This window comes from Lampris incognitus, chromosome 9, assembly GCF_029633865.1.
Source record: "Lampris incognitus isolate fLamInc1 chromosome 9, fLamInc1.hap2, whole genome shotgun sequence".
NCBI lineage: Eukaryota > Metazoa > Chordata > Actinopteri > Lampriformes > Lampridae > Lampris > Lampris incognitus.
The window spans coordinates 7772240-7799804 of NC_079219.1; the positions used below are offsets into that span (position 1 = coordinate 7772240).

At 47.4% G+C, this 27565-nt stretch overlaps 1 protein-coding gene across 2 annotated transcripts; it reads left to right on the plus strand.

Moving 5' to 3' along the window:
• The first annotated feature begins 4221 nt into the window (after window positions 1-4221).
• On the plus strand, window positions 4222-27323 carry cnfn (cornifelin). 2 transcript variants are annotated; one of them, XM_056286711.1, is made up of 4 exons: window positions 4222-4358; window positions 24393-24518; window positions 25560-25696; window positions 27223-27323. In XM_056286711.1, the coding sequence occupies exons 2-4, from the start codon at window positions 24395-24397 to the stop codon at window positions 27310-27312; spliced, it is 351 nt and encodes a 116-aa protein (XP_056142686.1). In that variant the 5' UTR covers window positions 4222-4358; window positions 24393-24394; the 3' UTR covers window positions 27313-27323. The 2 variants fall into 2 exon arrangements, with proteins under 2 accessions (XP_056142686.1, XP_056142685.1); XM_056286710.1 differs by lacking the exon at window positions 4222-4358 and adding an exon at window positions 24121-24171.
• Window positions 27324-27565: the final 242 nt, after the last annotated feature.

Consider the following 27565-nt stretch of genomic DNA (forward strand, 5'->3'; position numbering starts at 1 on the left):
AAACTACAATCATGGAATTAGAGGAACCGCACTCTCCTGGTTAACCAGCTATCTAAAAGACAGATATCAATATGTTGAATTACAAAACTTCAAATCTCACCTACTGAAAGTCACACGTGGAGTCCCCCAGGGCTCAGTGTTGGGACCATTACTGTTTATTCTGTATATAAACAATATTTGTCAAGTGTCTGAATCTCTGAAAGCCATTTTATTTGCTGATGACACAAATTTATTTTGCTGTGGGGATAATCTGGATCAACTCCTGGATAGAGTGGAAAAGGCACTGATGAAGTTAAAGATGTGGTTTGATGCTAACAAACTAACATTGAATTTAAGTAAAACAAAATTTATAGACTTTGGTAACCGTAAAATTAACTCAATCAAGAAACTCATGATTAACAACGTAGAAATAGAAAGAGTGAAATTAAATTTCTTGGGGCAATAATAGACAATAAACTATGTAGGCATGTTGTTTGAGTTGTTCTTGAGTTGTTTTAATGTTTGCTCTGCACTTGCTTTGTTCTTGTTCTGCTGAATGAATTATCTTTGTTTGATTTACTACACATCATGGTCACTGGTGGTAGATGATTGAGTTTTCATTTAAGTCACACAGTTCACTGTTGAATATTATAATAGAAATAGGGGGTAGGACTAGACAAGTTTTTTTTACCTTCTGCCTACTCCTTTTCGAACTGCCGAGATTTGAAACAAATGTTTGGTGATGATATCGCTTGCTTGTTTTGGGTTTTTTTCCCCCCTCTTTTGTTTTCTTTTATTATACATTTTCATTTTATTTTTTTAATGTTCAAAATAAACGGTATCGATCTATCTATATCTATCATTGGGCTGCTGGCGGGGAGACATCCTGGACAGGCCGCCAGGCCATCACAGGGCCGACCTATAAAGGGCCGATATGTACTGTTAAACGTGTGCGGATTTACCTTACGCCCTTGAACCTTGAACCTCGCCAACAAAGACATTTCATCAGTGATCCGTAATGTGCCGGCTACACATTTTGGAGTTTCAATGTTGATAACTGAGGTGTGCCTTTGATTTCATTCATGTTCTAAAAGGCAGTTCTTTTACATTATTGATTACATGCTTATTGAACTAGTTAAGCTCTGTAGCCTTTCGGCTACCATTATAGCCTCTACACGGTGGTGTATTTCCTTCGATAAGAAACCAAGACCATGGGGTTAAAGGGCAGGTCCCAGTGGGGTGCACTCATCTTCTATCTCCGGGTGGCCGGGTGGGCTGTTTAAGTTACTATTGTACAACTATTTTGAACTATGATTAACTCCATCCACGCGGGCTGTTGCTGTGAGTGACGTTATGACGACAATTATTAAGTAAATTTGCTGTTTTTTCTCTTTACCAGTGAATTGAAGCATTGATCAAATACAGGTAGTCCCCGGGTTACAAACACCTGATTTACGAACGCCCGCACTTACGAACCAACCTCTGTAAATCCTATTATCTCAAAAAAATCAAGTTACACGCAACGGTTTGTACTAACAAACAGACAGACTACTTGGCGTGACGTTCAAAACACTGGGCATTTTAGGCGGCTCATCGGCGCGAGGGAGAACAAGCCACGCCGTCGTCACCGTTTCAAGTCAGATCGCGTAGACATTGTGTGCGTTGTTTTGACTTCACATGTGTTTACCCTCGTAAACATGGCTTCAAAGTGTAAATCTGATGTAAGTGATGGTGGAGGCGGCACGGTGGCGCAGTGGTTAGCGCGGTCGCCTCACAGCAAGAAGGTCCTGGGTTCGAGCCCCGGGTTGTCCTAGCTTGGGAGTCGTCCCGGGTCGTCCTCTGTGTGGAGTTTGCATGTTCTCCCCGTGTCTGCGTGGGTTTCCTCCAGGGGCCCTGGTTTCCTCCCAGTCCAAAGACATGTAGGTCAGGTGAATTGGCCATACTAGATTGCCTGTGTGTGTGTGTGTGTGGGCCCTGTGTGATGGCCTGGCAGCCTGTCCAGGGTACCCCCCCCCCCCCGCTGCCCAGTGACCGCTGGGACAGGCTCCAGCATCCCCGCGACCCTGTGTGGGATAAGCAGTTTGGATAATGGATAACGGCGATGTCTCGAAGAAAAGGAAAACGATCAAGATTGAAACACAACTGGAAATAATGAAGACTTCAGAGAGAGGTGAAACGCTCTTATCATTTTTTTTCCCCACTTACCCGGAGAGGTGGGGAGGCGAACCCCGAGCGGGCTCTCGTTTCTGGCGGGACAGGGACAGTGGCAGGTGGGGAGTTTAAAAAGTAAGATTTTTTTTTAAAGCTTTTTATACCTATACACACAGTCTCTCAAATATAAATACTGCACTGTAGTTATATTTACTATTATTACTGCATTATTATATGTATGATGTTTTAGGTAAAATACACACTACATACTAAGACAAACATTTGACTAATTGACGCTAGACGTGAACTGTACGTAACTGTTCCGACTTACATGCAAACTCGACATAAGAACGGGCCCAAAAACGGAACTCGTTCGTAACCCGGGAACTTCCTGTATACGGATTAGAACAGTGTTTCTCAACCGGGGGTCCGCGGACCCCTAGTGGTCTGTGGTGTAATTGCAAGGGGTCCGTGAAAATAAAATATCTTTTAAAAAAAAAAGATCCTATGACATTTATAGAAATAGGATAATTTTACTCAAATGTGACTGAGACCTTTATCTACCTAAACTATAAAGGGTAACAGGACTTTTTTCTCTAATTACATCTGTTTCACAAGTGTACTTTATTGTATTTTAATAAGAGATCTCGCTCCCGTTTGCATTGTTAAAAGTTACTGCATAACAATTCTGTTGTTACATATATCTGAAAGTTACTGAATACATATTCTGTTTTGTTACATATATCTGAAAGTTACTGAATACATATTCTGTTTTGTTACATATATCTGAAAGTTACTGAATACATATTCTGTGTTGTTACATATATCTGAAAGTTACTGAATACATATTCTGTTTTGTTACATATATCTGAAAGTTACTGCATAAGAATTCTGTTTTGTTAACTATATCTAAGTTACAACTGAAAGCTCTTATTTTTGCCCCAAAGAGTGAATAAATGCTATAATGCAATTTAAACTGCAGTTTCTACTGTTTCTATCAAATTGCAACCCCCCTCCCCCAAGATCAGGTGGAGGGGTCCTCAGGGTAGATCAAAAATACGCAGGGGGGGGTCCAGGACCCCAAAAAGGTTGAGAACCACTGGATTAGAAGACCTACTTGTTAAGAGGACGATGGCTGAGATTAGGCTGAATGCGTGACCCTGTATCGCAAGCACATCAAGAAGCTCACCAGCATACGGCTTCGTCATCAGCGAAAGCTGCTCCAAATCAGATGGGCCCACCAAAAGAGGTTTTCTACAGGGAGCCGTGCCTGGGAAAAAGGAAGCAGGGAGGCCAGAAGCTACGCTTCAAAGATGTGCTCAAGCGGCACATGAAGATCTGCGGCATAGGTGACTCCAGCTGGGAGACAGTGGCCCTGGACAGACCGAGATGGCGCTCCACAGTAAGGCAATCAAGAACAGCTGTTGAACAAAAGAGACCAGAAGCCTATGATGAGGCCCACCATGCAAGACATAACAGACCAACTCAAACAACATTCGTCTGTGACAAATGTGGACGATGGTGTCGTTCTAATGCGGGCCTGATGGCCCACCGGTGTGCTTGCCAAGCTTAAACTGCATCACAGTCATCCTCGTTTCAACGGATTGCCGAAGAAGAGTGTGCTATGGTCTCAGAAAAGGCTAGGAAGCTTTGGGAATCTTGTGCTTGTTTTCTTTAGAGGATGACACTGAGGGTAACGGGGAGGCTGGGGTTGATGTTTCTATCGTTATTTATTTTGCCTTGTTTAGATGTATTAAGGTTGACTATACTATACTTACACAGTTAATCCAAATATATCACAAAGTGAATAAATATAATTCTTCATATTTCCCCCATCTATAAATTTAGATGATGGATACCTACACCCTCAACTTCAGAAACTATCCATCCATCCATCAAACCGAACCGTTTATCCTGCCCTCAGGGTCGCGGGGATGCTGGAGCCCATCCCAGCAGTCATTGGGTGGCAGGCGGGAAGACACCCTGGACAGGCCGCCAGGCCATCACAGGGCCCGCCTGCCCACCCACACACACATACTTAGGGACAATTTAGTACGGCCGATTCACCTGACCTAGATGTCTTTGGACTGTAGGAGGAAACCGGAGCCCCCAGAGGAAACCCACACAGATACGAGGAGAACATGCAAACTGCACACAGAGGATGAACTGGGACGATTCCCAAGGTTGGACTACCCCGGGGCTCGAACCCAAGACCTTCTTGCTGTGAGGTGAGTGCGCTAACCACTGCGCCACCGTGCCGCCACTTCAGAAACCAATGGTTGCCATATTAACTTTATCAGCTGGAATGTTAGGGGACTTAAACGCCCTACCAAACGTAATGAAGTATTCTCCCAGTTTTTACACTTCAAAGTAAACACCGCCTTTCTTCAAGAAACACACCCAAAAAAAATATAGACCCCCCTAAAATCAGCATAAATTGGTCGGACAAATGTTCCATTCTAAATTCAATAGTAAAGCTAAGGGTACCGCAATCCTTATCCATAAATCTACTCCATTTATTGTTTCTGATGTAACAGCTGACCCAAATGGTCGTTATGTAGTTGTGATTGGCTCATTATTTAACACCCCTTTAGTCTTAGCAAATGTGTATGCCTCTAAAGGGGATGATAGTAAAGGGGATGATAGTAACGTTTTCAGAAATTCTGGTATCGACACTCACCAATTAATACTTGGGGGAGATATAAATACCATCATGGAGCCAGCATTAGACCGATTCCTCAATAAGACCCTCACCACCCTCAAAGTCCTCTTTGGGTTTACAGTCATATCTGAAGACATGTGGGGCTGTTGACGCTTAGCGATTTCTTTCTCCGTCGACCAGACAATACTCATTTTTCTCTCCGACGCACCAGTCGATACTCATGTATTGATTACTTCTTCGTTGATAAAAAGCTACTATCCATTGTCAAAGCATGCACATATAATAAAAAGTATTGCAATAACCGATCAGAGTCCTCTGGTTTTAGAGCTCAGCTTCCCAAATTAACATTCAGTTTACTCACGGCCTGTCTTACTATCTGATTATAGGAGGCTGCACACGTAAATTTTATAAGATATGGCGATATACGAAAATGCAAAAACTGTGTACTCTTCCGTAACTGATTCTTATTCAATCAAATTACAATGTAGATTAGCTATAGACAACCATGACTAATATATACACCTGTTTTTTGAATGTGTATTTATGTTTACATTTTGATCTATTTTGCCATTTGTTTATGTGCTTTTCCATTTTTTTATTTTTATTTTAATTTTAATTCTGTTCCGTACAATCTATCTTTTTGTTTTTTGGGGGGGTTATAAAAATGGACAACGTGCAAACTTGTATTCTGGTATTTTACATTGAAGGTATTATTAAAGCTCGTATGACGTTGAAGAAAAGAAAAAAACCACCAACTAGAGTGTGGAAAACTAATTCAACTTTATGTGGTTGCTCAGAAAACCTCAGGGCACGAGGAAATGACATTGATACTGGTTTCCCATTACTGATAAGAAACCGAAATGAGTCATCAGTGTGTCAAGCTTAGCGCTGATGACTAAACCCAGCCACTGAGGATGCACAAGCCAGTGCATTCGTAGTGCCGGTATCAAGCCCCAATGTAGGGCTGCACGATGTTAGGAAAACATGCGATTCGCCATAAATAAACAAATATTGAAGTATACATTTTTAATGTCTTTCTGCTTTGGGTTTGCTGCCAACACAGACCCCAGACAATGAACAGCCTATGCACACTGAATAAAATAAATAAATAAATAAATAAATAAATGCATTATTTCCATTCCAGCAACATGGTTTTATTGGAAAAAAAAATGCATCTGGCTACAGCCTCTATACCGACAAAGAACTAATACCACCAACTTAGTTGCATGGCAAAACAGTTTCTTCATCACTTTAACACAACATCTAGGCCTATTTAAATATAGCAGCTACTAGGGGTTTACATTATAAATGATTACGTAACAGTCTCAATTTAAAACTGATGTCTTACCAGTTTTGCAGACTGAGTAACTAATGTTTTTATTTGTTCCATTATATTTTGTTGTTACTGAGGCGGAATCGGCCAAGTGCCACTACCACCTTTACTCCAGAAGGGGGCACCAAAGGCACCACAAACTCGTAGTGTTATGCAGAGTGTGAATGCATGGCACGTGCAATTTATCGCAGTTCAAGCAGTCGTTTGCGATACGTATATCGCGCATGTTGATATCACGATGAAGGTAAATGTTTGATATATCGTGCAGTCCTAGGGGAGGGTTGCATCAGGAAGGGCATCCAGAGTAAAATCCTTGCCAAATCAAATATGCGGATCATAAATCAGATTTCCATACCAGATCGGTCGAGGCCCGGGTTACCAACGACCGCCACCGGTGCTGTTAGTCAGCAGGGTATTGGTGGAAACTATGCTACTGTCAGGCGAAGCAGAAGGAATAGGGGGAAGGCATGTCCAGAGGCAGCGGGAGAGGGGGAAGGGTAGGAGTGTGGAGGTGAGAGTCAGAACTTTGAATGTTGGCACTCTGACTGGTAAAGGGGGAAAGCTGGCTGATATGATGGAAAGAAGAAATGTAGGTATACTGTTTGTCCAAGAGACCAAGTGTAAGGGGAGTAAGGCCAGAAGCATCGGCGGTGGGTTCAAACTCTTCTACCATGGTGTGAATGGGAGGAGAAATGGGGTAGGGGTAATTGTGAAGAGTATGTCAAGAGTGTGTTGGAGGTAAAGAGTGTGTTGGACAGAATGATGAGTATGAAGCTGGAAATTGAAGGTGTATTGATGAATGTTATCAGCACATAGTATGCCCCACTAGTTGGGTGTGAGATCGAAGAGAAAGAAAAATTCTGGAGTGAGCTGGATCAGGTGGTGGAGAGTGTACCCAAGGAGGAGAGAGTGGTGGTTGGAGCGGACTTCAATGGGCATTCTGGTGAAGGGAACAGAGGTGACCAGGAGGTGATGGATAGGTATGGTGTCAAGGAGAGAAATGTGGAAGGACAGATGGTGGTGGATTTTGCAAAAAGGATGGAAATGGCTGTGGTGAATACATATTTCAAGAAGAGGGAGGAACACAGAATGACGTATAACAGTGGAGGAAAGTGCACACGGGTGGACTATATCTTATGAAGATGGCGTGATCTGAAAGGGATCGGAGACTGCATTGTGATGACAGGGAAACATAGCTAGGTAGCATCGGATGGTGGTCTGTAGGATGACTTTGGAGACCAAGAAGAGGAAAAGGGTGAAGGCAGAGCCAAGGATCAAATGGTGGAAGTTGAAGAAAGAAGACTGTTTTGTGGAGTTCAGGGAGGAGTTAAAACAGGCACTGGGTGGTAGTGAAGCGTTACCAGATGGCTGGGCAACCACTGTAGAAATAGTGAGGGAGACAGCTAGGAAGGTACTTGGTGTGTCATCAGGCCAGAGGAAGGAAGACAATGAAGCTTGGTGGTGGAATGAGGAAGTGCAGCAAAGTATTAGGGGAAGAGGTTGGCAAAGAAGAAGTGGGATAGTCAGAGAGATGAAGAAAGTAGACAGGAGTACAAGGAGATGCAGCGTAAAGTGAAGAGAGAGGTGCCAAAGGCAAAGGAAAAGGCATATATTGAGTTGTATGAGAGGTTAGACACTAAGGGAGGAGAAACGGACAGCCAGAGGGACTGAGCTGGGAAGGATGTCCAGCAGGTAAGGGCGCTCAAGGATAGAGATGGAAATGTGCTGACAAGTGAGGAGAGTGTGTTGAGAAGGTGAAAGGAGTACTATGAGGGGCTGATGAATGAAGAAACTGAGAGAGAGAGAGAAGGTTGGATGATGTAGAGGGCTACGCACATACTCATAGAATTGGAGTTCAGGGACATCCAGGGTAACTACTATATCTATGTCGTACATGCTCCGCCCTCTAACGGGCTTTGCTATTGGTTCACACCTAAAGTGAAGGCAGTTAGGGATGAGTGTACTCTCAGCTGGGCCCGGCTGACACTAGTCCAACACCAGCCAAACAGCACCCTACACAGCAGCATTACTGCCCCCTCTGAGGGTCTCGTACCATACTGCAACACAACAGCAGTCCAATGGTCAAGCATTGCCCCTCCTGAGGGCCTCGCGCCATACTGCACCAACCCGCCAGGGGCTTGACACAGCCGACTTGGAAGTCAACTGAAGACAAGGTCACCCTAGACCAGGAGTGAGCAATCTTATCCAGAAAGGGCCGGTGCAGGTTTTTGTTCCAACCAAGCAGTTACACGCCTGATCCCACTAATCAACCAGTAGAGTCTTCACTGAGGAACTTGATTAGGAGACACAGGTGTGTAACTGCTTGGTTGGAACAAAGACCTGCACCAACACTGGTCCTTTCTGGATAAGATTGCCCACCCCTGCCCTAGATCCTGCACCAAGCACCACATGGGGTACCGAGTCAGCAGTCATATCCCTGAGTTATGACTGCACAACGGTTGACGTGGAGGACCAGGAAGCCGCCAAGCAGATGTCTTCCACTGGCAATCCTCTGAAAAGTTCCATAGATGCAGCAATGCCCATCATAGAGTGCACCCTGAGGCCCACAGGGGTGGGGCAGCCCATCGCATCATTTGTGATGCGGATTGCATCACAAATCCAGTAGGCAAGCTGTTGCGCTGACAGAGGAGCTCCCTAAGCCCAACCGTCATGGCAGACGAATAGTCGGTTGGATTTCCTGACTGCCACCGAGCACTGCACATAACAACAAAGTGCACTCACCGGACACAGGGTGTGAAAGCGCGCCTCCTTCTTGTTTGTGTGAGTAGGAGGAAAGAATGGTCTCAGACGGATGACTCTCGACCTGAATGAGGAAGGTGATGAATTTCAGTTGGAAGGACAGGTTGGGGCACAATTCCACCAACCCCTTGCCATCACTGAAATACATGCAGGAGGGATGGATCAACAAGGCAAACAGATTCCCCACCCTCTTAGCCAAAGCAAGAGCCAAGAGAGTGGCCGTCTTGATAGATAACAACTCCAAGTCTGCCTGCCCAAGCAGCTCAAACGGCGGGCCAGCCAACCTGTCCAGAACTGTCTACACATCTCACTGAGGGACAATGTGTTGAGTAGGGGGCCTCAGCCTATGGACCCCCATCAGGAAGTGTTTGAGCAAGGGATGGCTACTGATTGTGAGGCGGCCAAACCCATCATGGCCCGCTGTCATCGCTGCTGCAAACACCCCCATTGCGGAAGCAGTGCGGCCATCATGAAACAGGTCCTGTAAGAACTGCAAAACATCCTGTAAAGGAAAGGAATGTGGATTTATGTCCCTGTCCTGGCACCAGACCACAAAAACCTGCCAGCGCATAGAATAAGCCCTGGAGGTGGAAGGGGTACACGCATTCTGAATAGTTGCATCCACTGCCTCAGGGTGGCCGATGTCGCTCAATCTTACCCTCTCAACTTCCATACCATGAAGCGCCATCCAAGAACTGGCCATGAGAGGATCACACCCTCTGCCTGTTGCAGGGCAATGGGCAGGTCACCAATGGAGCCAGCAGGCCACGGTAGCTGCATAGCCTTATTAGGTGCCAATGAGGCTAGCAGACCGTAGTTAGCCAACTTGCGCCTCAGATAGCTAATGACATTGACAGGCCGCAATTGAATGAACAGCAGAGGCTGGGGAAGAGCGGGCAACATGCACCGCTTGTACCAATTGGCCTCAACTGGGAAGGAAGGGGAGACATCCCCTCCAACCCAGGTGAGGCGCCTCTAATGCTTACTGTATTAACATCTGAGACGAGCAAGGCACAGTTAGCCACATTAGCATTCCAGGTAGCGAATGGTGTCAATCGGTTAAAATCAGCCACATTAGCTTTTCGTGAATGTGGAAAAGAGGCCGGGGAAGAGTGGGCATTGTGCACTGCCTCCCCCTTATTCACCTCACCTGGGGAGGAAGGGGAGACATCCCCTTCGGCCCAGGTGGTGCACCTCTGAAAGCTATAGTGCTAACATCTGAAACAACCTGAGTATCAGAGTGTGTAGCACTTGGGACACTCTTGTTTTGTGGGATGTAAGTGTAGGGTAGGACAATGTCCTTTATAATGGTATGGATGGCGCCATCTTGGACCACACAAGACGCATTCGAGGCCTACCACGAGGCTGAGCATGGAGGTGATGGTGAAGTCATCCAAGGCAGGGTGGTATGGCCGTAAACCGGCAGGTCATCAAGTGGTCGTCCTTCTCATCATACTCATCACAGAGTTGGGATCAGTTTGCCACCCCTCCGTGTGCCAGCGTCTGGCCAGTATGGGAGAGGCGGATGGACTCAACCTCTGCTGGCTCTTGCACTCCTCCCAGGGGAGGACGAGGTAGGTGTGGGGGGGGGGTCTGAAAGGCTACTTGGTGCAGCCAGGTGAGGCAAACAAAGCAGGACTGGTGGCCAGGTGTGACAATCGTAGCTATACAAGACGGAAGAAGTCATCATAATAACTAGTGCTACATGATTTGGTGAAAAAGTCATATTGTGATTATTTTGGACAACATTGCAATTGCGATATAATAAAAAAAATGTATCGCCGTCGTTGGCGTCTCTCGTGTCCGAGGATCCATTTATAGATATACAAATTTGTCGTGTTGCCACGACATGTAGCGACTTTTATTTTGCATGTTTTACACGGTACCGCTTTCTGCTCAACGTCGCTGAGCTTGGATCCAAAATATCGCCACATAACAGAAGTCGTGCTTTTTGTTTTTGTTTTCGCCACCAGTTCAATAACCTGTTCGTTGTCATTGGTATCCATTTTTTCCTCCCTTCGCATAGAGTACGCCGGACAGTCCTGTGACCATAGACTGCACGTGCTTCACTGCCTAAACCGACTGATTGGTCGTCTCTTAATTATGGGCGTAAATATGCAGACTGCACACAAACAGACGTTCACACACGCACAATTTATTATTTAATTAAATCTCAGTCTTTTGCGGTTATATAATTGCACAGGCCGACGTCATGACTGCGATTAGATTAATCGGGCAGCACTAATAATAACGCTGTGACACAGGAGAGTGACAAGAAACTCGAGGACAAGGTCTGGAGCTCAGGTGGCTGAGCGAAAAAGGGAGATGAGCAGCGGAGACGGACGGGCTTTATAGGGGGTGGGCGCTCCTACCACCTGAGTGGGCGGTGAGTACAAAGACTTTTCTTAGGCGCCGAGGCAGCGCCTCGATGGCGAAGCCCGTTAGGTTGTGGAGCATGTATGGCATAGAACTGCATCTATTTTATGCTTTTTGTCCAGTCCCTTTTTCACCACGTGTTTGAGAAGTCTGTGGTCGGGGTGTGTGGTTTCATGTCTGTGTGGACAGGAGAGGAAGCAGTGGCTGTCAGTGCAATCAATGAGTAATCAGTTCAACATCTACACCTATCCGTTGCAGTGAATCTGCTGGCTGTCCTGACCCTGATAAGACCCAAAACCACACAACCCACAGCAAAGTGCCCCATAAATAAGGATTAACTAACTTACTGACTCACTTTTAGGGTCAAACGATAAGAAATGTCTCGGAATGTGAACCAGACCATTTAGAAGCCCTTTACTTCTTGTAGCACCATGTAGTGTTTGTGTTGAAAAAAAGAGTCATCTTCTTTTTACCAGAGCGAAGACAATTCCATATAATCATATATGAGGGCGGCACGGTGGCGCAGTGGTCAACGCAGTTGCCTCACAGCAAAAAGGTGCTGGGTTCGAGCCCCGGGGTAGTCCAACCTTGGGGGTCGTCCTCTGTGTGGAGTTTGCATGTTCTCCCCACGTCTGTGTGGGTTTCCTCCGGGTGCTCCGGTTTCCTCTCACAGTTCAAAAACATGCAGGTCAGGTGAATCGACCGTACTAAATTGTCCCTAGGTGTGAATGTGTGTGTGTGTGTGTGTTGGCTCTGTGATGGCCTGTCCAGAGTGTCTCCCCGCCGGCCGCCCAGTGACTTCTGGGATAGGCTCCAGCATCCCCGCGACCCTGAGACCAGGATAAGCAGTTTGGATAATGGATGGATGGATGGATAATCAATGTTTCTTTACTTTTAATCTTTGACCATGTATGAGCTACTATATATACTATGTTTAACGTTAGTTTACATTGCTTGGACAAATGTTTAAAGCTCATGTGTAGCAAGCCAAAGGTAGTGCTCCGTGCAAACTAATAAAGGCCTACTGTAACTGTTACCTGATAGCAGAGGAATGAATGTCTGGGAAGCTCACTCGAGTGTAACAAGGAACCAACAACCGCCACCAGTACTGTTAGCCAGCAGGGTGTCGGTGGAAACTATGCCACTGTTGGGCAAATGCAAGGTTGGATTAGTACACCCAGGGACCCCTGGGCACCCCCCCCCACACACACACACACACATCACGACCACCCCACGCCCCAGCCATTAAACCCCACCTCAATTATTTTGAGCTTCCAGTCAAGCTGGCATGTCAAATCCACCAGACCATAATCACCCCCCTATAAGTCAAAGGCTGAATAACCAGTCCAGCTGAGCAGGTACGCCTACAGTTCAATAGACCAAGTACTGCCATTTCACTCACAAATCACAAGACAAGTAAACAATGGATTAAATCATCCCAAGGCAGTGTATGACTCTAGACTATGGCAATATTTGTGTTCATGGAAAACCACCCAAGCAGACAGCACGCCAGGTATTATGGTACATAATAATGTGACTGGCTATAGGCTTACAACAATGCCGTCCTAAGGTAATCACACAGCACAGCTGAATGCAGGTTTCAAAATAAGGCTCACTAAGTGAGCTAGGCAACTTCACACAGAACTGCAAAAACCAACATATAATGAACTTGACAAACTGACTCCAATACAATATAGCAGCACCACACCCCTGTGATACAATGCACATGTTATGCAAAACGCGTATCAAATAAACCCATCCACAAAATATACAGCGACACACAATCGCAACAGATAACACTGCTCGATGCACAGACAACATAATCAGCTGGTTCTTACCTTTAGAAGTTCTTCTTTCTTGACTTTTTCTTTGCAAACTCTGTGATCAAGTCCTCAAACTCCAGCTCCCTCACGATCTCGGACTCGATGGCCATCAAAGAGAGCGCTGAAAGCTGTTCTGACTACGGAAGCCCCAAGCGGCCATGCTACGGAAGCCCCGAGCGGCCAGGCTACGGAAGCCCCGAGCGGCCATGCTACGGAAGCGCCGAGCGGCCATGCTACGGAAGCGCCGAGCGGCCATGCTACGGAAGCGCCGAGCGGCCATGCTACGGAAGCCCCGAGCGGCCATGCGTTCATACATTTTATTTCCTTCGTTTTCTCGTGATAACGAGTTAATTTCCTCTGTTTTCTCGAGATCTCGGGAAGACAAGCTTCGTTTTCTCGAGTTTCAAGAAAACAGAGGAAATTAACTCGTTATCACGAGAAAACGGAGGGAATAAAACGTATGAATGCATGGCCGCTTAGGGCTTCCGTAGCATGGCCGCTTAGGGCTTCCGTACTTGGGGCTTCCGTAGTGATGCCCTCTTCTTCACTTTGTTTATCTTTTTTGGGAAAAAAGAAACCCCCAACTAATCATTAGCGGGACATTTTTTCATTGTTGCCGCTTGTTTCACTTCCCTTCCCTTTCTTTACTTTCTTCTGGCAGCCCCACTGGACTTTTGGTTAACGCCGTCCATTTTCTGCTGCTTGGCCATTTTCCCCCGCACACTTCTCACTGATATAACCAAACTGATAGTGGGTCATGTAATGATCTGTGCCCTCTGGCTATGTTAACTTATAACATTAATAAAGCAAGGACGACTTCTCTCGTGCTGGGTGTTTATTCATCGACCGGATTCCGACTGACGTTGTTACGTACATCACGTGACTTTGTTGTGGCGCTACGGAAAGCCGTAAGGGACATTAGCAAATCAAATATTACTAGCAAATATTACATCTCCCTTTTTCTGAAAAGTGCTGCTTTCTCTGCAGAGATACAGACCACGTTGAGCACGTTTATAAGCGAATACAATCTTAATAAGAAAGAATATGAAAGTGGAACTCTTATATAACTGGACTGCAACAAAGTAGTGTAAAACATTTCCTTCCCTGTCTAAATGTGACACCGTAATAACATTTCATCTTTTTTTTTTTTTTTTTTTTTTACATTCATAAGTCAAGGATTTGTCTTGGTTTGACCGTGCGACCTGACCTCGTGGTGTAACCAGGCTGTGTGTCTGGTTGTCGCTGATTGTTCGTGTCTGGAGGTTCAGCATGCTCTTGCTGATGGGCTTGTGTGTTGTTGTTAGCGCTGGTAACAGTCTGCTGTGAAGTGTGTGTGTGTGTAGTGTGAGTGTTCACTCTGCTTTGTCGCAGGTGTTGACGGTTGCGTTGGTAGATCTGACCTTCTTTGGTTTGGATGTGGTAGCTCCTGTCTGTGTTCGCTGGTCTTTCCACAGTTGCAGGTCTCCAGGATCCATCCTCCTGCCGGAAGCGGATTGGTGTGCCTGCGGGCAGGTGGGGCAGAGGTTTGGCTGTTCGGTTGTAGTATGCCTGCTGGCGCTGTTGACATACCTCTCTCCTTTTGTGAACATCCTCCTGACTGGCGATCTGTGGCTGCAGGTGTTTTGCTGTTGATGGGAGAATGGACCGCAGCCTCCGACTCATCAGTAGCTGTGCCGGTGATTTCAGGTTGTCCACCGGTGTGTTGCGATACTCCAGTAAGCTCATGTAGGGGTCTTTGTTCTCAGCTTTGGCTTTGTCCAGGATGCGTTTGGCCGTCTGGACAGTCTTCTCGGAGAGGCCGTTGCTCTGTGGGTAGTGGGGGCTTGTGGTGGTGTGTGAGAAACCCCATGTCTGTGAGAAGTTGCGGAACTCACCAGAGCTGTAGCACGGACCGTTGTCGCTGATGATAGTCTCGGGGATTCCGTGTCGAGCCATTGCTGCTTTCAGCTTCATGATGACGGCAGATGAGGTGCAGCTGTAAAGTCTTTCTAGCTCGAAGAATCTGGAGTAGTAGTCCACAGTGACTATGAAGTCCTGTGAGTTCCATGTGAATAGGTCTGTGCCTATCACTTGCCACGGCCGCTCGGGTATGGCGTGTGACATCATTGGTTCCTTTGCATTTGCGCTGCGCCGTTCTTGGCATATGCTGCAGTCTGCTACCGCATCCTCGATCTGTTTCCCCATGCCAGGCCAGAACAGTAAGTCTCTTGCTCGGCATTTGCTTTTTTCCACGCCAAGGTGGCTGGCATGGATGCGCTGTATCATGTCCTTGCGAAGCTTTTGGGGGACAATGATTCTCTCACCTTTGAACAGGATACCGTCCATTTCTGAGATTTCTGCTCTGTGGTTCCAGTATTCCTGGATGCTGGGCGGGCACTTTTTCTTTGTGTCTGGCCAGCCAGTGAGTGTGGCTCGTCTGAGTGCGGTGAGCTGTGGATCTTGCGCTGTTTCCTGCTTGATTTCTGTGAGTCTTGTGTCGCTCACAGGGATGTTGCTGAGGACTGTGTGCACTTGGGCCTCCATCCCTTCCTGTAGGTCACTGTCGTGGTGTTCTATTGACTTGCGTGACAGTGTGTCGGCCACCGGTATGTCCTTACCGGGGCGGTGGATGATTTGGATGTCGTATTTTTGGAGCGCCAGGATCATCCGTTGCAGCCGGGGTGGTGCTGCTGCCAGTGGCTTTTTTAGTATTGCCTCCAGAGGCTTGTGGTCTGACTCCACAATCACTTTTCGTCCATACATGTACTCGTGGAACCTCTTGCAGCCGAAGACCACAGCGTAGAGCTCCTTCTCTATCTGTGCGTAGTTTTCTTCAGTGCTGTTGAGTGACTTGGACGCATAGGCAATTGGTTTGCCATCTTGGAGCATGACAGCCCCAAGGCCACTTTTGGATGCATCCACTTGGAGTCGCAGCTCTTTCTGCGGGTCGAAATATGAGAGTACTGGACCTGGGTGCTGTGTAATGAGATTCTTCATCTCTTGGAACGCCTTGTCGTGGACTGCATCCCACACAAACTCACTGTCCTGTTTCAGAAGCTGTCTGAGGGGTGAGTTTATCTGTGAGAGGTGTGGAGCGAATCTGGCGAGGTAGTTGATCATGCCGAGGACTGTCTCCAGCTCTGCTTTGTTCTGTGGGGGTTGCATGTCCTTGACCGCCTTCACCTTGTGTGGGTCTGGTTTGATGCCTTCGTGTGAGAGCGTGTGGCCGAAGTAGCTTACCTCGGACACGCATATGTGACACTTGTCGGGGTTGAGCCTCACCCCTCGCTCCCTTGTGCGCTTCAGCATCGCTCTGAGACGCTGGTCATGTTCCTCTTTAGTCTTGCCGAACACTAGTATGTCGTCCACTATGGCCGTCACACCGTCCAATCCTTCATATGTTTCATCCACGCGTCTCTGGAACTCGTCTTGAGCGGACACGATTCCGAATGGCAGTCTGAGGAAACGATACCTGCCAAACACTGTGTTAAATGTCGTCAACATTGAGGATTCAGTGCTCAGTTTGATGGCCCAATAGCCTGACCGCGCGTCTAACACGCTAAAGTACTCAGCTCCAGCGAGCTTTGTGGTGGCGTCCTCCAGCGTGGGGAGGGGGTAGTGAGGTCGTTGTATCACTTTGTTAAGAGCTCTGGGGTCTAAACACACTCTAAGTTTGCCTGTCTTTGGCTTCTCAACAATAACGAGTGCGTTCACCCATTCTGTGGGTTCTGTTACCTTACAGATTATGCCGCCTTTCTCCATGCTGTCAAGCTCGTCCCTCAGTTTGCTGCGTAGGGCGATGGGGATTCTGCGTGGCGGGCAGACGACCGGCGTTGCATCTGGTGTGACGCGGAAGGTGCACTCGCCTGGGAACTCTCCTATTCCCTGGAAAACATCTGCATACTCATCCATTATGCTCTGTGATGTGACATTGTTTTCCTCGCTCACAGCCATCACTATTTTTACCAAGTTTAGGTCACGGCATGTTTTCATTGCCATGACTGGTGGGGCGTTTGTGTCAATGACGTAAAAGTCCAGCATCATTGCATTGTCTCTGTACTTACATTTGAGTTTGCATGTGCCTTTCACGCTCAGCGCGCCTCCTCCATATTCAGTGAGTCTGTGTATTGCTGGTTTCAGTGTCACATTTTTGAACAGCGCCTGGAACAGGTTGGTGGGAATAGTATTGGCCTGTGCCCCAGTGTCTAGTTTAAACTTTACCTTCTGTGGAGGTGTGCCAATTCCAACCTCTACGTAAGCCTGCTCGTTGCTTTTTCCGTTGTTCTCTATTGAGATGCAGTCTATGTACAGCTCTGTCTGTTCTCCCACAGCGGTGCTCTCCACTGTAATGTTGTCGAAGTACAGTTCTTCCTGTTCTCTGTCAGTGGTGCACTCTTCTGGGTTCTCTCCGACGGCATGTACTGTGCCGCGGTAGTACTTTGTCTGTCCCTGGGAGCTAGACTTGCATACTTTAGCAAAATGATTGAGCTTCTTGCATTTAATGCATTGTTTACCCTTAGCTGGGCAAGTGGCTTTAGCGCCGTGTAGCCCTCCACAATAGCTACACGCCCTGGCGGCGGTGCTAACGTCCCTTTGTCTGAAGTTAGCGTTAGCTGCTTTGGGTGCGTTCGGTTTGTAAGTCTTTCTGCCTATTGCGTGCACCGTTTCATGTGTGCTGCCCTGGCCCATAGACTTTAGCTGTTGCTTTGCTAGCTCGTGTGAGCGGGCTACATCTATGGCCTTTTCTAGCGTTAGCTCAGCTCCCTGGCTAAGTAGCTTTTCTCTCACTCTGGGTGAGTTGGTGGCAAACACGATGCGGTCCCTGACCATCTCGTCGGCATTTGGGTAGCCACAGTCTTTGACTAGGAGCTTTAGCTCAGTTACAAATCGTTCGAAGGATTCACTCTCTCCCTGCATCTTTTCATGAAATTTATATCTGGCATAAATCGGGTTTGCTTTGGGGGTGATGTACTCAGTGTACTTATCGTAGTACGTTTCTAGCTTCTTGGCTTGTTCTCCGCTGAGTGTCCAAGTGTTGTGCACATCGCGCCCTTTTTCCCCTATCCAGAGCAGGAGGTAGCTGCATTTCTCCTCTTCATTCTTCCCGCGCAGGGGGCCCGTGAACATTAGCTCCGTTGTTTGTCGAAATCGTCTCCATGCTTCAGGTAAGTTCGCCGATTCCCAGTCCATCCGTGGAGCTGGAACGCCGTACGAATCCATATTGGGTATTTAAACTCCGCTACTCTGACACCATGTAATGTTCTGTGCCCTCTGGCTATGTTAACTTATAACATTAATAAAGCAAGGACGACTTCTCTCGTGCTGGGTGTTTATTCATCGACCGGATTCCGACTGACGTTGTTACGTACATCACGTGACTTTGTTGTGGCGCTACGGAAAGCCGTAAGGGACATTAGCAAATCAAATATTACTAGCAAATATTACAGGTCAGGTAAGAACTGATTCCACTGTTTTTAACATTGGCTTGGTTTAAGAAAAACTGAATTTGAATCTGTGCAATCTAAGCCACCTGCTCTCTATGCCCACCCGCCTTGACCGTTAGCCAATCAGTACAGTGTATTGCCGCTTGCTCACCAGTCACCACTTGCACGGCCATCTCACCAATACAATGATCAATTATGAGACTTAATTTTCTTGAAAACAAAGTTTATTTCATTCTGATTGGAAAATTATCAAGAGAATGGGTCAAGATTTGCATCATATCTCTGTGGAGCCCGACATAAAAAAAAGGCATACTTTTTTTTTTCTCCCATCGCTGAGGACCATTTACGCTTAGGGGCCCCTAGGCACACGCCCAGGTGGCCCATATGATAGATCCGGCGTAAGGAGAGGGGGGAAGAAGGCATGTCTAGAGGCAGCGGGAGAGGAGGAGGGGTAGGGGTGTAGAGGTGAGAGTTGGAACTTTAATCTTTGGCACTATTACTGATAAAGGGAGAGAGCTGGCTGATATGATGTAGTGAAGGAAGGTAGCTATACTGTGTGTGAAAGAGACCAGGTGGATGTACAGTAAGGCCAGGAGCATCGGAGGTGGGTTCAAACTCTTCTACCGTGGTGCAAATGGGAAGAGAAATGGGGTAGGGGTAATTCTGAAGGAAGAGTATGTCCAGAGTGTGTTGGACAGAGTGATGAGTATGAAGCTGGATATCGAAGGTGTGATGATGAATGTTATCAGTGCATATGTCCTACAAGTTGGGTGTGAGATGAAAGAGAAAGGAGAATTCTGGAGTTAGTTGGAGGAAGTGGTAGGGAGTGTACCCAAGGAGGAGAGAGTAGTAATTGGAGTAGACTTCAATTAGCATGTTGGTGAAGGGAACAGAGGTGATGAGGAGGTGATGGGCAAATATGGTGTCAAGGAGAGGAATGTGGAGGGGCAGATGGTGGTGGATTCTGCAAAAAGGATGGAAATGGCTGTGGTGGATACATATTTCAAGAAGAGGGAGGAACACAGGGTGACGTATAAGACTGGAGGAAAGTGCTCACAGGTGGACTATATGTTATGCAGGAGGCACGATCTGAAAGGGATTGGAGACTACAAGGTGGTGACAGGGGAGAAAGTAGCTAAGCAGCATCAGATGGTGGTCTGTAGGATGACTTTGGAGAACAAGCAGAGGAAGAAAATAAAGGCAGAGCCAGGGATCAAATGGTGGAAGTTGAAGAAGGAAGACTGTGTTGTGCAGAGTTCAGGGTGGAGTTAAGACAGGCACTGGGTGGTGGTGAAGAGCTGGGCATCCACTGCAGAAATAGTGAGGGAGACAGCTAGGAAGGTACTTGGTGTGTCATCAGGACGGAGGAAACATGGTGGTGGCATGAGAAAGTACAGCAAAGTATAGAGAGGAGGAGGTTGACAAAGAAGACATGGTATAGTCAGAGAGATGAAGAAAGTAGACAGGAGTACAAGGAGATGTGATGTAAAGCAAAGAGAGCGATGGTGAAGGGAAAGGAAAGGGTGTATGGTGAGTTGTATGAGAGGTTGGACACTAAGGAAGGAGAAAAGGACTTGTACCGATTGGCTAGACAGAGGGACCGAGCTGCGAAGGATGTGCAGCAGGTTAGGGCGATCAAGGATAGAGATGAAAATGTGCTGACTGACAAGCAAGAAGAGAGTGTTGAGAAAGTGGAAGGAGTACTTTGAGGGGCTGATGAATGAAGAAAATGAGAGAGAGAGAGAGAGAGAGAGAGAGAGAGAGAGAGAGAGAGAGAGAGAAGGTTGGATGATGTGGGGATAGGGGATCAGGAAGTGCGGTGGATTAGTAAGGAGGAAGTGAGGGCAGCTATGAAGAGGATGAAGACTGGAAAGGCGGTTGGTCCAGATGACATACCTGTGGAGACATGGAGGTGTTTAGGAGAGATGGCAGTGGGGTTTTTAACTAGATTGTTTAACACAATCTTGGAAAATGAGAGGATGCCTGAGGAGTGGAGAAGAAGCACACTGGTACCAATTCTCAAGAACAAGGGTGATGCGCAGAACTGTAGCAACTACAGAGGTATAAAGTTGATCAGCCACAGCATGAAAACATGGGAAAGAGTAATAGAAGCTAGGTTAAGAGGAGAGGTGAGGATTAGCGAGCAGCAGTATGGTTTCATGCCACGAAAGAGCACCACAGGTGCGATGTTTGCTCTGAGGATGTTGACGGAGAAGTATAGAGAAGGCCAGAAGGAGTTACTATATTGTGTCTGTGTGGAGTTAGAGAAAGCATACGACAGGGTGCCGAGAGAGGTGTGGTATTGTATGAAGAAGTTGGGAGTGGCAGAGAAGTAAGTAAGAGTGGTGCAGGATATGTATGAGGGCAGTGTGGTGAGGTGTGCGGGAGGAATGACGTATGGGTGGAGGTGGGATTACATAAAGGATTGGCTCTGAGCCCTTTCTTGTTTGCAATGGTGATGAACAGGTTGACGGACGAGCTCGGGCAGGACTCTCTGTGGACTATAATGTTTGTGGATTTCATTGTCATCTGTAGCGAGAGTAGGGAGTGGGATGAGGAGAACCTGGAGAGGTGGAGGTACGCACTGGAGAGAAGAGGAATGAAAGTCAGTAGGAGCAAGACGGGATACATATGGGAATACATATGAGAGGGAGGACAGCGAATGAGGAGGATGCAAGGAGTGGAGTTAATGAAGGTGGATGAGTTCAAATACTCGGGGGTCAACTGTTCAAAGTAACAGGGAGTGCGGAAGAGAGGTGAAGAAGAGAGTGCAGGCAGGGTGGAGTGGGTGGAGAAGAGTGTTGGGAGTTATTTTCAACAGAAGGGTACCAGCAAGAGTTAAAGGGAAGGTATACAAGATGGTTGTGAGACCAGCTATGTTATATGGTTTGGAGACAGTGGCACTGGCGAAAAGACAGAAGGCGGAGCTGGAGGTGGCAGAGTTGAAGATGCTAAGATTTTCACTGGGAATGACGAAGAAGGACAGGATAAGGAACTTAATTGTGTCGAGTTACGTGAAATCATTTCACATAACTTGACGCAATTCAGCTCAATTACTTACTTTTCCCAAGTGTAATCGGTTTCCTCGTTTAGTTTTTTTAAGTAAACTTAGCTTTTAGAATTTACAGTATACTCATAAGCGGGAAAAACTTGGGACTTTTCTTAGACCTGCTGCTGTGTCTCACGGAAACCTGGCTTAGTGAGCCTGTAACTCACAGTACACTTCATCTGCCACAGCTCCAGCTCCTCGGAGCAGACCGCGTAACGGAGCTATCGGTGTCACAGCCTCTCGCCCTTGACCCCTGCTGACCCACCCCCCCGTCACAGCCTCGCTCCCTTGACTTCAAAGCGATCATCACCCTTAAAAAGCCTCCACTGTGGTCCAGTCTTCGCTGGAACGTCGCCTTTCATGGACTTCGGCCTGCCTGCCTGCCTGCCTACCTGCCACTGAGCCGACTCCTGCTCTACCCCTGAGATCGGTTACTTCAATAAAGACTCGATTCTTCCCTTACCTGGTTGTCCCGTCTGCTTTTGGGTTCTTTCCCGATACGGGACAATCGGGAAACATATGGGGTGGCCGCGGATGCTTCTCCATGAAAAAAAGGTTGGGTGTACGGATGTGACGGTGTTGAAGAAATCATGCAGCCCTCATATGGAGACGTTTTTCACTGACAGGAAACCATTCTATTCCCCACGGGAATGTTCATCATTCGTTCTGATCGGTGTCTATATCCCACCCCAGGCCTGTGTTAAAGGGGCGTTAAAACACCTGGCTGATAAATGTACAAACATGGCAGGGATGGCCACTTCGAATCCCCGTGTTACCTCTGGCTTGGTTGGACATCCCTACAGACGCAGTTGGCCGTGTCTGTGGGTGGGAAGCCGGATGTGGGTATGGGTCCTGGTCGCTGCACTAGCGCCTCCTCTGGTCAGCCGGGGTGCCTGTTAGGGGGGGGCACTGGGGGGGGGGGGTGACGAGTCTGCATATAAATGGGAGGTTGATCAGCTGGCCTCTGGTGTAACCATAACAACCCGGAGCTAATCATGCTCAAAACAGTGGAGATTACAGTGGACTTCAGGAGGAGCTCCCTAACACTGCCCCCCCCCCACACCATACTCACTCAACAGCACAGTGTCGACCTGCTTATCTGGGTTCCACAATCTCCCAAGACCTAAGGTGGGCTTCCAACACAGCCCAGCAAGGGGATGTACTTTCTCTACCAGCTCACAAAATTCATCCTGCCTCCGGAACTGCTGATTCAGCTCTACACTGCAATAATCCAGTCTGTCCTCTGCACATCCATCACTGTCCGACTTGGATCGCCCACCGAACAGGACAGGGACGGACTACAATGGACAGTTAAGTCTATAGAAGAAAACATTTGTGCCAACCTGCCCTCCATTCAGGACTTGTACACCTCCTGAGTCAGGAAACGGGCAGGCAGCATCACTGCAGACCCATCGCACCCAACTCCTCCCCTCTGGTAGGCGCTACAGAGCCCTGTACCCCAAAACAACCAGATATAAAAACAGCTTCTTTCTGCAGGCTGTCACTCAGATGAACGCTCAACACTGTCAAATAAATCCAACCATGTTGTATATATACTGTACTGTACATTGCACCTTTACTGGTACACTCTGCCATGTCCATCTACCTCAGGCATGTATGCAGGTAACCTGCCAACGTCTATTTCAGCATCTCTGATTTATTCTCTGTACTATTGCACTTTATCACCTCTTATTTTATATAGTCAGTCCTTGTGTATATATATATCGGAGGATTGCTGCGTTGTCGTGTTAGTATTCTATGTTAAGTACACCATGAAACCGGCCTCAAATTCCATGTTTGTGCAAACCTACACGGCCCATAAACACGATCCTGATTCTGATACGTAGACGTATCTGAGCACATTATCACAGACTCACATACTTGCAGATCCTCAGTTACGCATCGCAAAACCAGAGTTCAAATATTTTCCGCCGTTCCTACTTTTTCGTTGAGGAGCGGTGTGTATTTTATATTCTTATTTGTTCTTTCTTAGTGCAGACACACACACACACATTCTTGTACTTCGACCTTTGTGAGGACCCTTCGCTGACTACATTCATTCCCCGGCCCCATCAGAACGACACGCCTAACCTTTAACCCGCACCCTAACCCTGAAATAGACCCCTAAAAACGCGAGGACCGGACAAAAATGTCCTTCTTTTGCAAAAACGTCCCCAGTCTGACGGCTAAAATCTCGAACCGCCGTCAAAACAGATTGAAGTACAAGAACACACATACGCACACGCTCCAAGACCGGCCTCCACCCTTCGCAAGGGTGAAGCCTCCTTTGAGTTGGGAAAGCGCACTATACCAAACTTAATTGTCCGGTTCCAGTGATAAGGGACCACGCCTCTGTTAGGTGTGTTCCACTTTGAAAAGGCCTGAAACCTACACGCCAAAATCAAATATTGACAAATCAAACATTTGCCTTTTGTGTTTACGAGGTTTTCATTCGGCCTCAAATGGGCATCCGATTCTTATTAACGGCGAAACCATGGCGTCATACGCACTATAAGAAGGGCGCCCAACGGTTGCGCGCTCCCATTTGTGGATTTGCCCCCGTGCTAATCTAACACATCCGACGACCTGCAGGAAGCCCACTCCAGCCTCAGAAGGTGAGCCACCGCCGCCGCCGTGAAGGGGGCCACAAACGTTGAACGGATGCGAAGCGGCGCAAATGTCGACCGCGGCTGTTGTCTTTTATCGAGTGCGGTGGGATGTTGTGAAACTGTAACTGTCCTGTTGTTTTTCCTTGTCTCCACCCCCCCCCCTCTTCTCTTGTTCCCTGACTATTTAATCCGTCCTCACCCTCCTCCATCTCCATCTCCGTTCACAGCCATGGCGTTTCAGTCAAACATCATCAGCTCCCAGCCTCAGGTCTCCATCACCAGCTACACCGTCTCCTCCGGCTCGCAGGACTGGAGTTCAAATGTGTGCGACTGCTGTGACGACTGTGGCATCTGTGCGTGTTTCCTAGCGTCTTTGTGCGTGTGTGTGTGGACCGAACGATGCGCCGTTTCAGAGTCCGCGTGGCGATACGCACGTCCCAGATGGCAGAATCGCTCTGGCCCGGTCCCGTCCCACACCCGGCACTTTCATCCGGCCCGCATACCGCGTGGAATGGCGGCACACGGGCGGGCCGCTCCCGTGTGCCAGATCTGGGCCAGAACCGAGCCATAGCAATGCCTCGTGCGCCACATATTTGCCAAAGGTGGTCCATATTTGTTTTGTGATATTTGGGCCATATTTACCATTTACCACACGGGGCACTTCAGGGTCACATCCAGATCACATGTTGCCCAGAGCACCGCAGCTTTGCCCAAAAAAGGCCCACATGTGATTTGGCATATTTGGGCCATATTTGCTATTATACATGTGGGCCACTTCAGGCTCACATCCATTTTGTCAGGGCCAGAAGAAGGCCGTCAGTGCCGCATCACTGCCTGAAGTGGCCCACATCTGGATGCTATCTGGGACGTGCGATAGTCACGCTGCGGAGGGCGCCGTGTGAAGCATATTGGGCCCGTCGGTCGCGTTGGGCTAAAACTCTTATTTCTTTGTAGGAAAAGTCTCGGAGGGTCCGCTTTTTTACGAGTACTTGTGAAGAAAAAATATTCCAGCGCCTCTGACGATACGACGCGGTGTGATTTAGTGACTTTTCGTGGACAACTGCCTTATTTCCCTTCTCTAGACTCGCCCTGGTCTTTGCTCAGGTGATCAGTTCTTTCCAAGCAAATGAAACCTTGAAAGTTAAAAGCTGCACGAGTCTCCTGCAAATATGCAGCTGCTTTTTATTCGTTAACACATGTTGCAAGAGAAAATCCCAAAAAACATCACAATGTTGATTTTTTTCCAAAATATCATTCAGCCTGGTGTGTGTGTGTGTGTGTGTGTGTGTGTGTGTGTGTGTGTGTGTGGTGGGTAGGGCTTTCGTGAAATGTAAACAGAATGAAATGAATTTCACTGAAACGACACACGAGGCGTAACCTCCTTCCTCCCACAGGTCTTTGCGCCGCCTTTGTCCCCTGCATCCTGGCCTGTAAAGTGGCTCAGGACAATGGGGACAGCTGCTGCCTGCCGTTCCTGCCGGGGGCCATGATCGCTTTGCGGACCAGCATGCGCAGCAGATACCGCATCACTGTGAGTGAGCGCCCCCTACTGTCACATAATCCTACTGTGACGATTACACATTGGTAGATTCATATTTTTATGGGCAACAGAGACCCAGTCCCTCCGCACGGGGACGCGTTAGAGGATTTCAGTTCTGGCTTAAGATTTTGTTTCGCAGGCGTCCGGGTGGCGTGGCGGTCTAGTCCGTTGCCTACCAACACGGGGATCGCCGGTTCGAATCCCCGTGTTACCTCCGGCTTGGTCGGGCGTCCCTACAGGCAGAATTGGCCGTATCTGCGGGTGGGAAGCCGGATGTGGGTGTGTGTCCTGGTCGCTGCACTAGCGCCTCCTCTGGTCGGTCGGGGCGCCGGTTCGGGGCGGGGACTGAGGGGAATAGCGTGATCCTCCCACGCGCTACGTCCCCCTGGTGAAACTCCTCACTGTCAGGTGGAAAGAAGCGGCTGGTGACTCCACATGTATGGGAGGAGGCATGTGGTAGTCTGCAGCCCTCCCCGGATTGGCAGAGGGGGTGGAGCAGAGACCGGGACGGCTCAGAGAGCGGGGTGATTGGCCAGGTACAACTGGGGAGAAAAATGGGGAAAAAAAAAAAAGATTTTGTGCATTGTCTTTTTGTCCCCACAGTGTGCATCATCCTTCTATTCTGTTCTATTCTGTTCTATTCTATGCAGTGTGCATCATCCTTCTATTCTTCTATTCTGTTCTATTCTGTTCTATTCTATTCTATGCAGTGTGCATCATCCTTCTATTCTGTTCTATTCTGTTCTATTCTATACAGTGTGGATCAACCTTCTATTCTTCTATTCTGTTCTATTCTGTTCTATTCTATTCTATGCAGTGTGTATCATCCTTCTATTCTATTCTATTCTGTTCTATTCTATGCAGTGTGCATCATCCTTCTATTCTTCTATTCTGTTCTATTCTATTCTATGCATTGTGCATCATCCTTCTATTCTGTTCTATTCTGTTCTATTCTATGCAGTGTGCATCATCCTTCTATTCTTCTATTCTGTTCTATTCTATTCTATGCAGTGTGCATCATCCTTCTATTCTGTTCTATTCTGTTCTATTCTATGCAGTGTGCATCATCCGTCTATTCTTCTAGTCTGTTCTATTCTGTTCTGTTCTATTCTATTCTACGCAGTGTGCATCATCCTTCTATTCTTCTATTCTGTTCTATTCTATGCAGTGTGCATCATCCTTCTATTCTGTTCTATTCTATGCAGTGTGCATCATCCTTCTATTCTTCTATTCTGTTCTATTCTATTCTATGCAGTGTGCATCATCCTTCTATTCTGTTCTATTCTGTTCTATTCTATGCAGTGTGCATCATCCGTCTATTCTTCTAGTCTGTTCTATTCTGTTCTGTTCTATTCTATTCTATGCAGTGTGCATCATCCTTCTATTCTTCTATTCTGTTCTATTCTGTTCTATTCTGTTCTATTCTATGTAGTGTTCATCATCATTCTAGTGAGACCATGATTTGGACCACGGCGGTTCATCCACCACTTGGTAACTGTGCTTGTGCTCTTCCTCAGGGCTCCGTGTGTGACGACTGGGTAGTAATGGCTTGCCTGCCACTCTGTGGACTGTGCCAGATGGCGCGAGAGCAGAAGATGAGAGGATGAGTGGAAGGGGAGGGGGTTGAACATGTCGTTTTCTGAGGGGGGGGGGGGGTAAAGGACGCGGGGGGCCGAATTCCTCAGCCTCCGCACCGTTTCTTTGTTGTCTAACAGGGCCTAAACATGCGAGCTGGTGTTTTATATGATGTGGATCGACAGTTTGACTGTGCTCCGGCTGTATTTGAACAGTCAGCAATCAGTGCAGACATGCAGTAAGAATGAGGAAGTTGTGACTTTGCCTTTTGCTCAAGTTCCCCAG

Excerpts from the sequence above, each read along its gene's own strand:
- cnfn (XM_056286711.1), top strand. The coding sequence starts at position 24,395 with ATGGCGTTTCAGTCAAACATCATCAGCTCCCAGCCTCAGGTCTCCATC. Across the intron at positions 24,519-25,559 it reads CTGTGACGACTGTGGCATCT|GTCTTTGCGCCGCCTTTGTC; the intron begins GTGCGTGTTTCC and ends TTCCTCCCACAG. Across the intron at positions 25,697-27,222 it reads GCAGCAGATACCGCATCACT|GGCTCCGTGTGTGACGACTG; the intron begins GTGAGTGAGCGC and ends GCTCTTCCTCAG.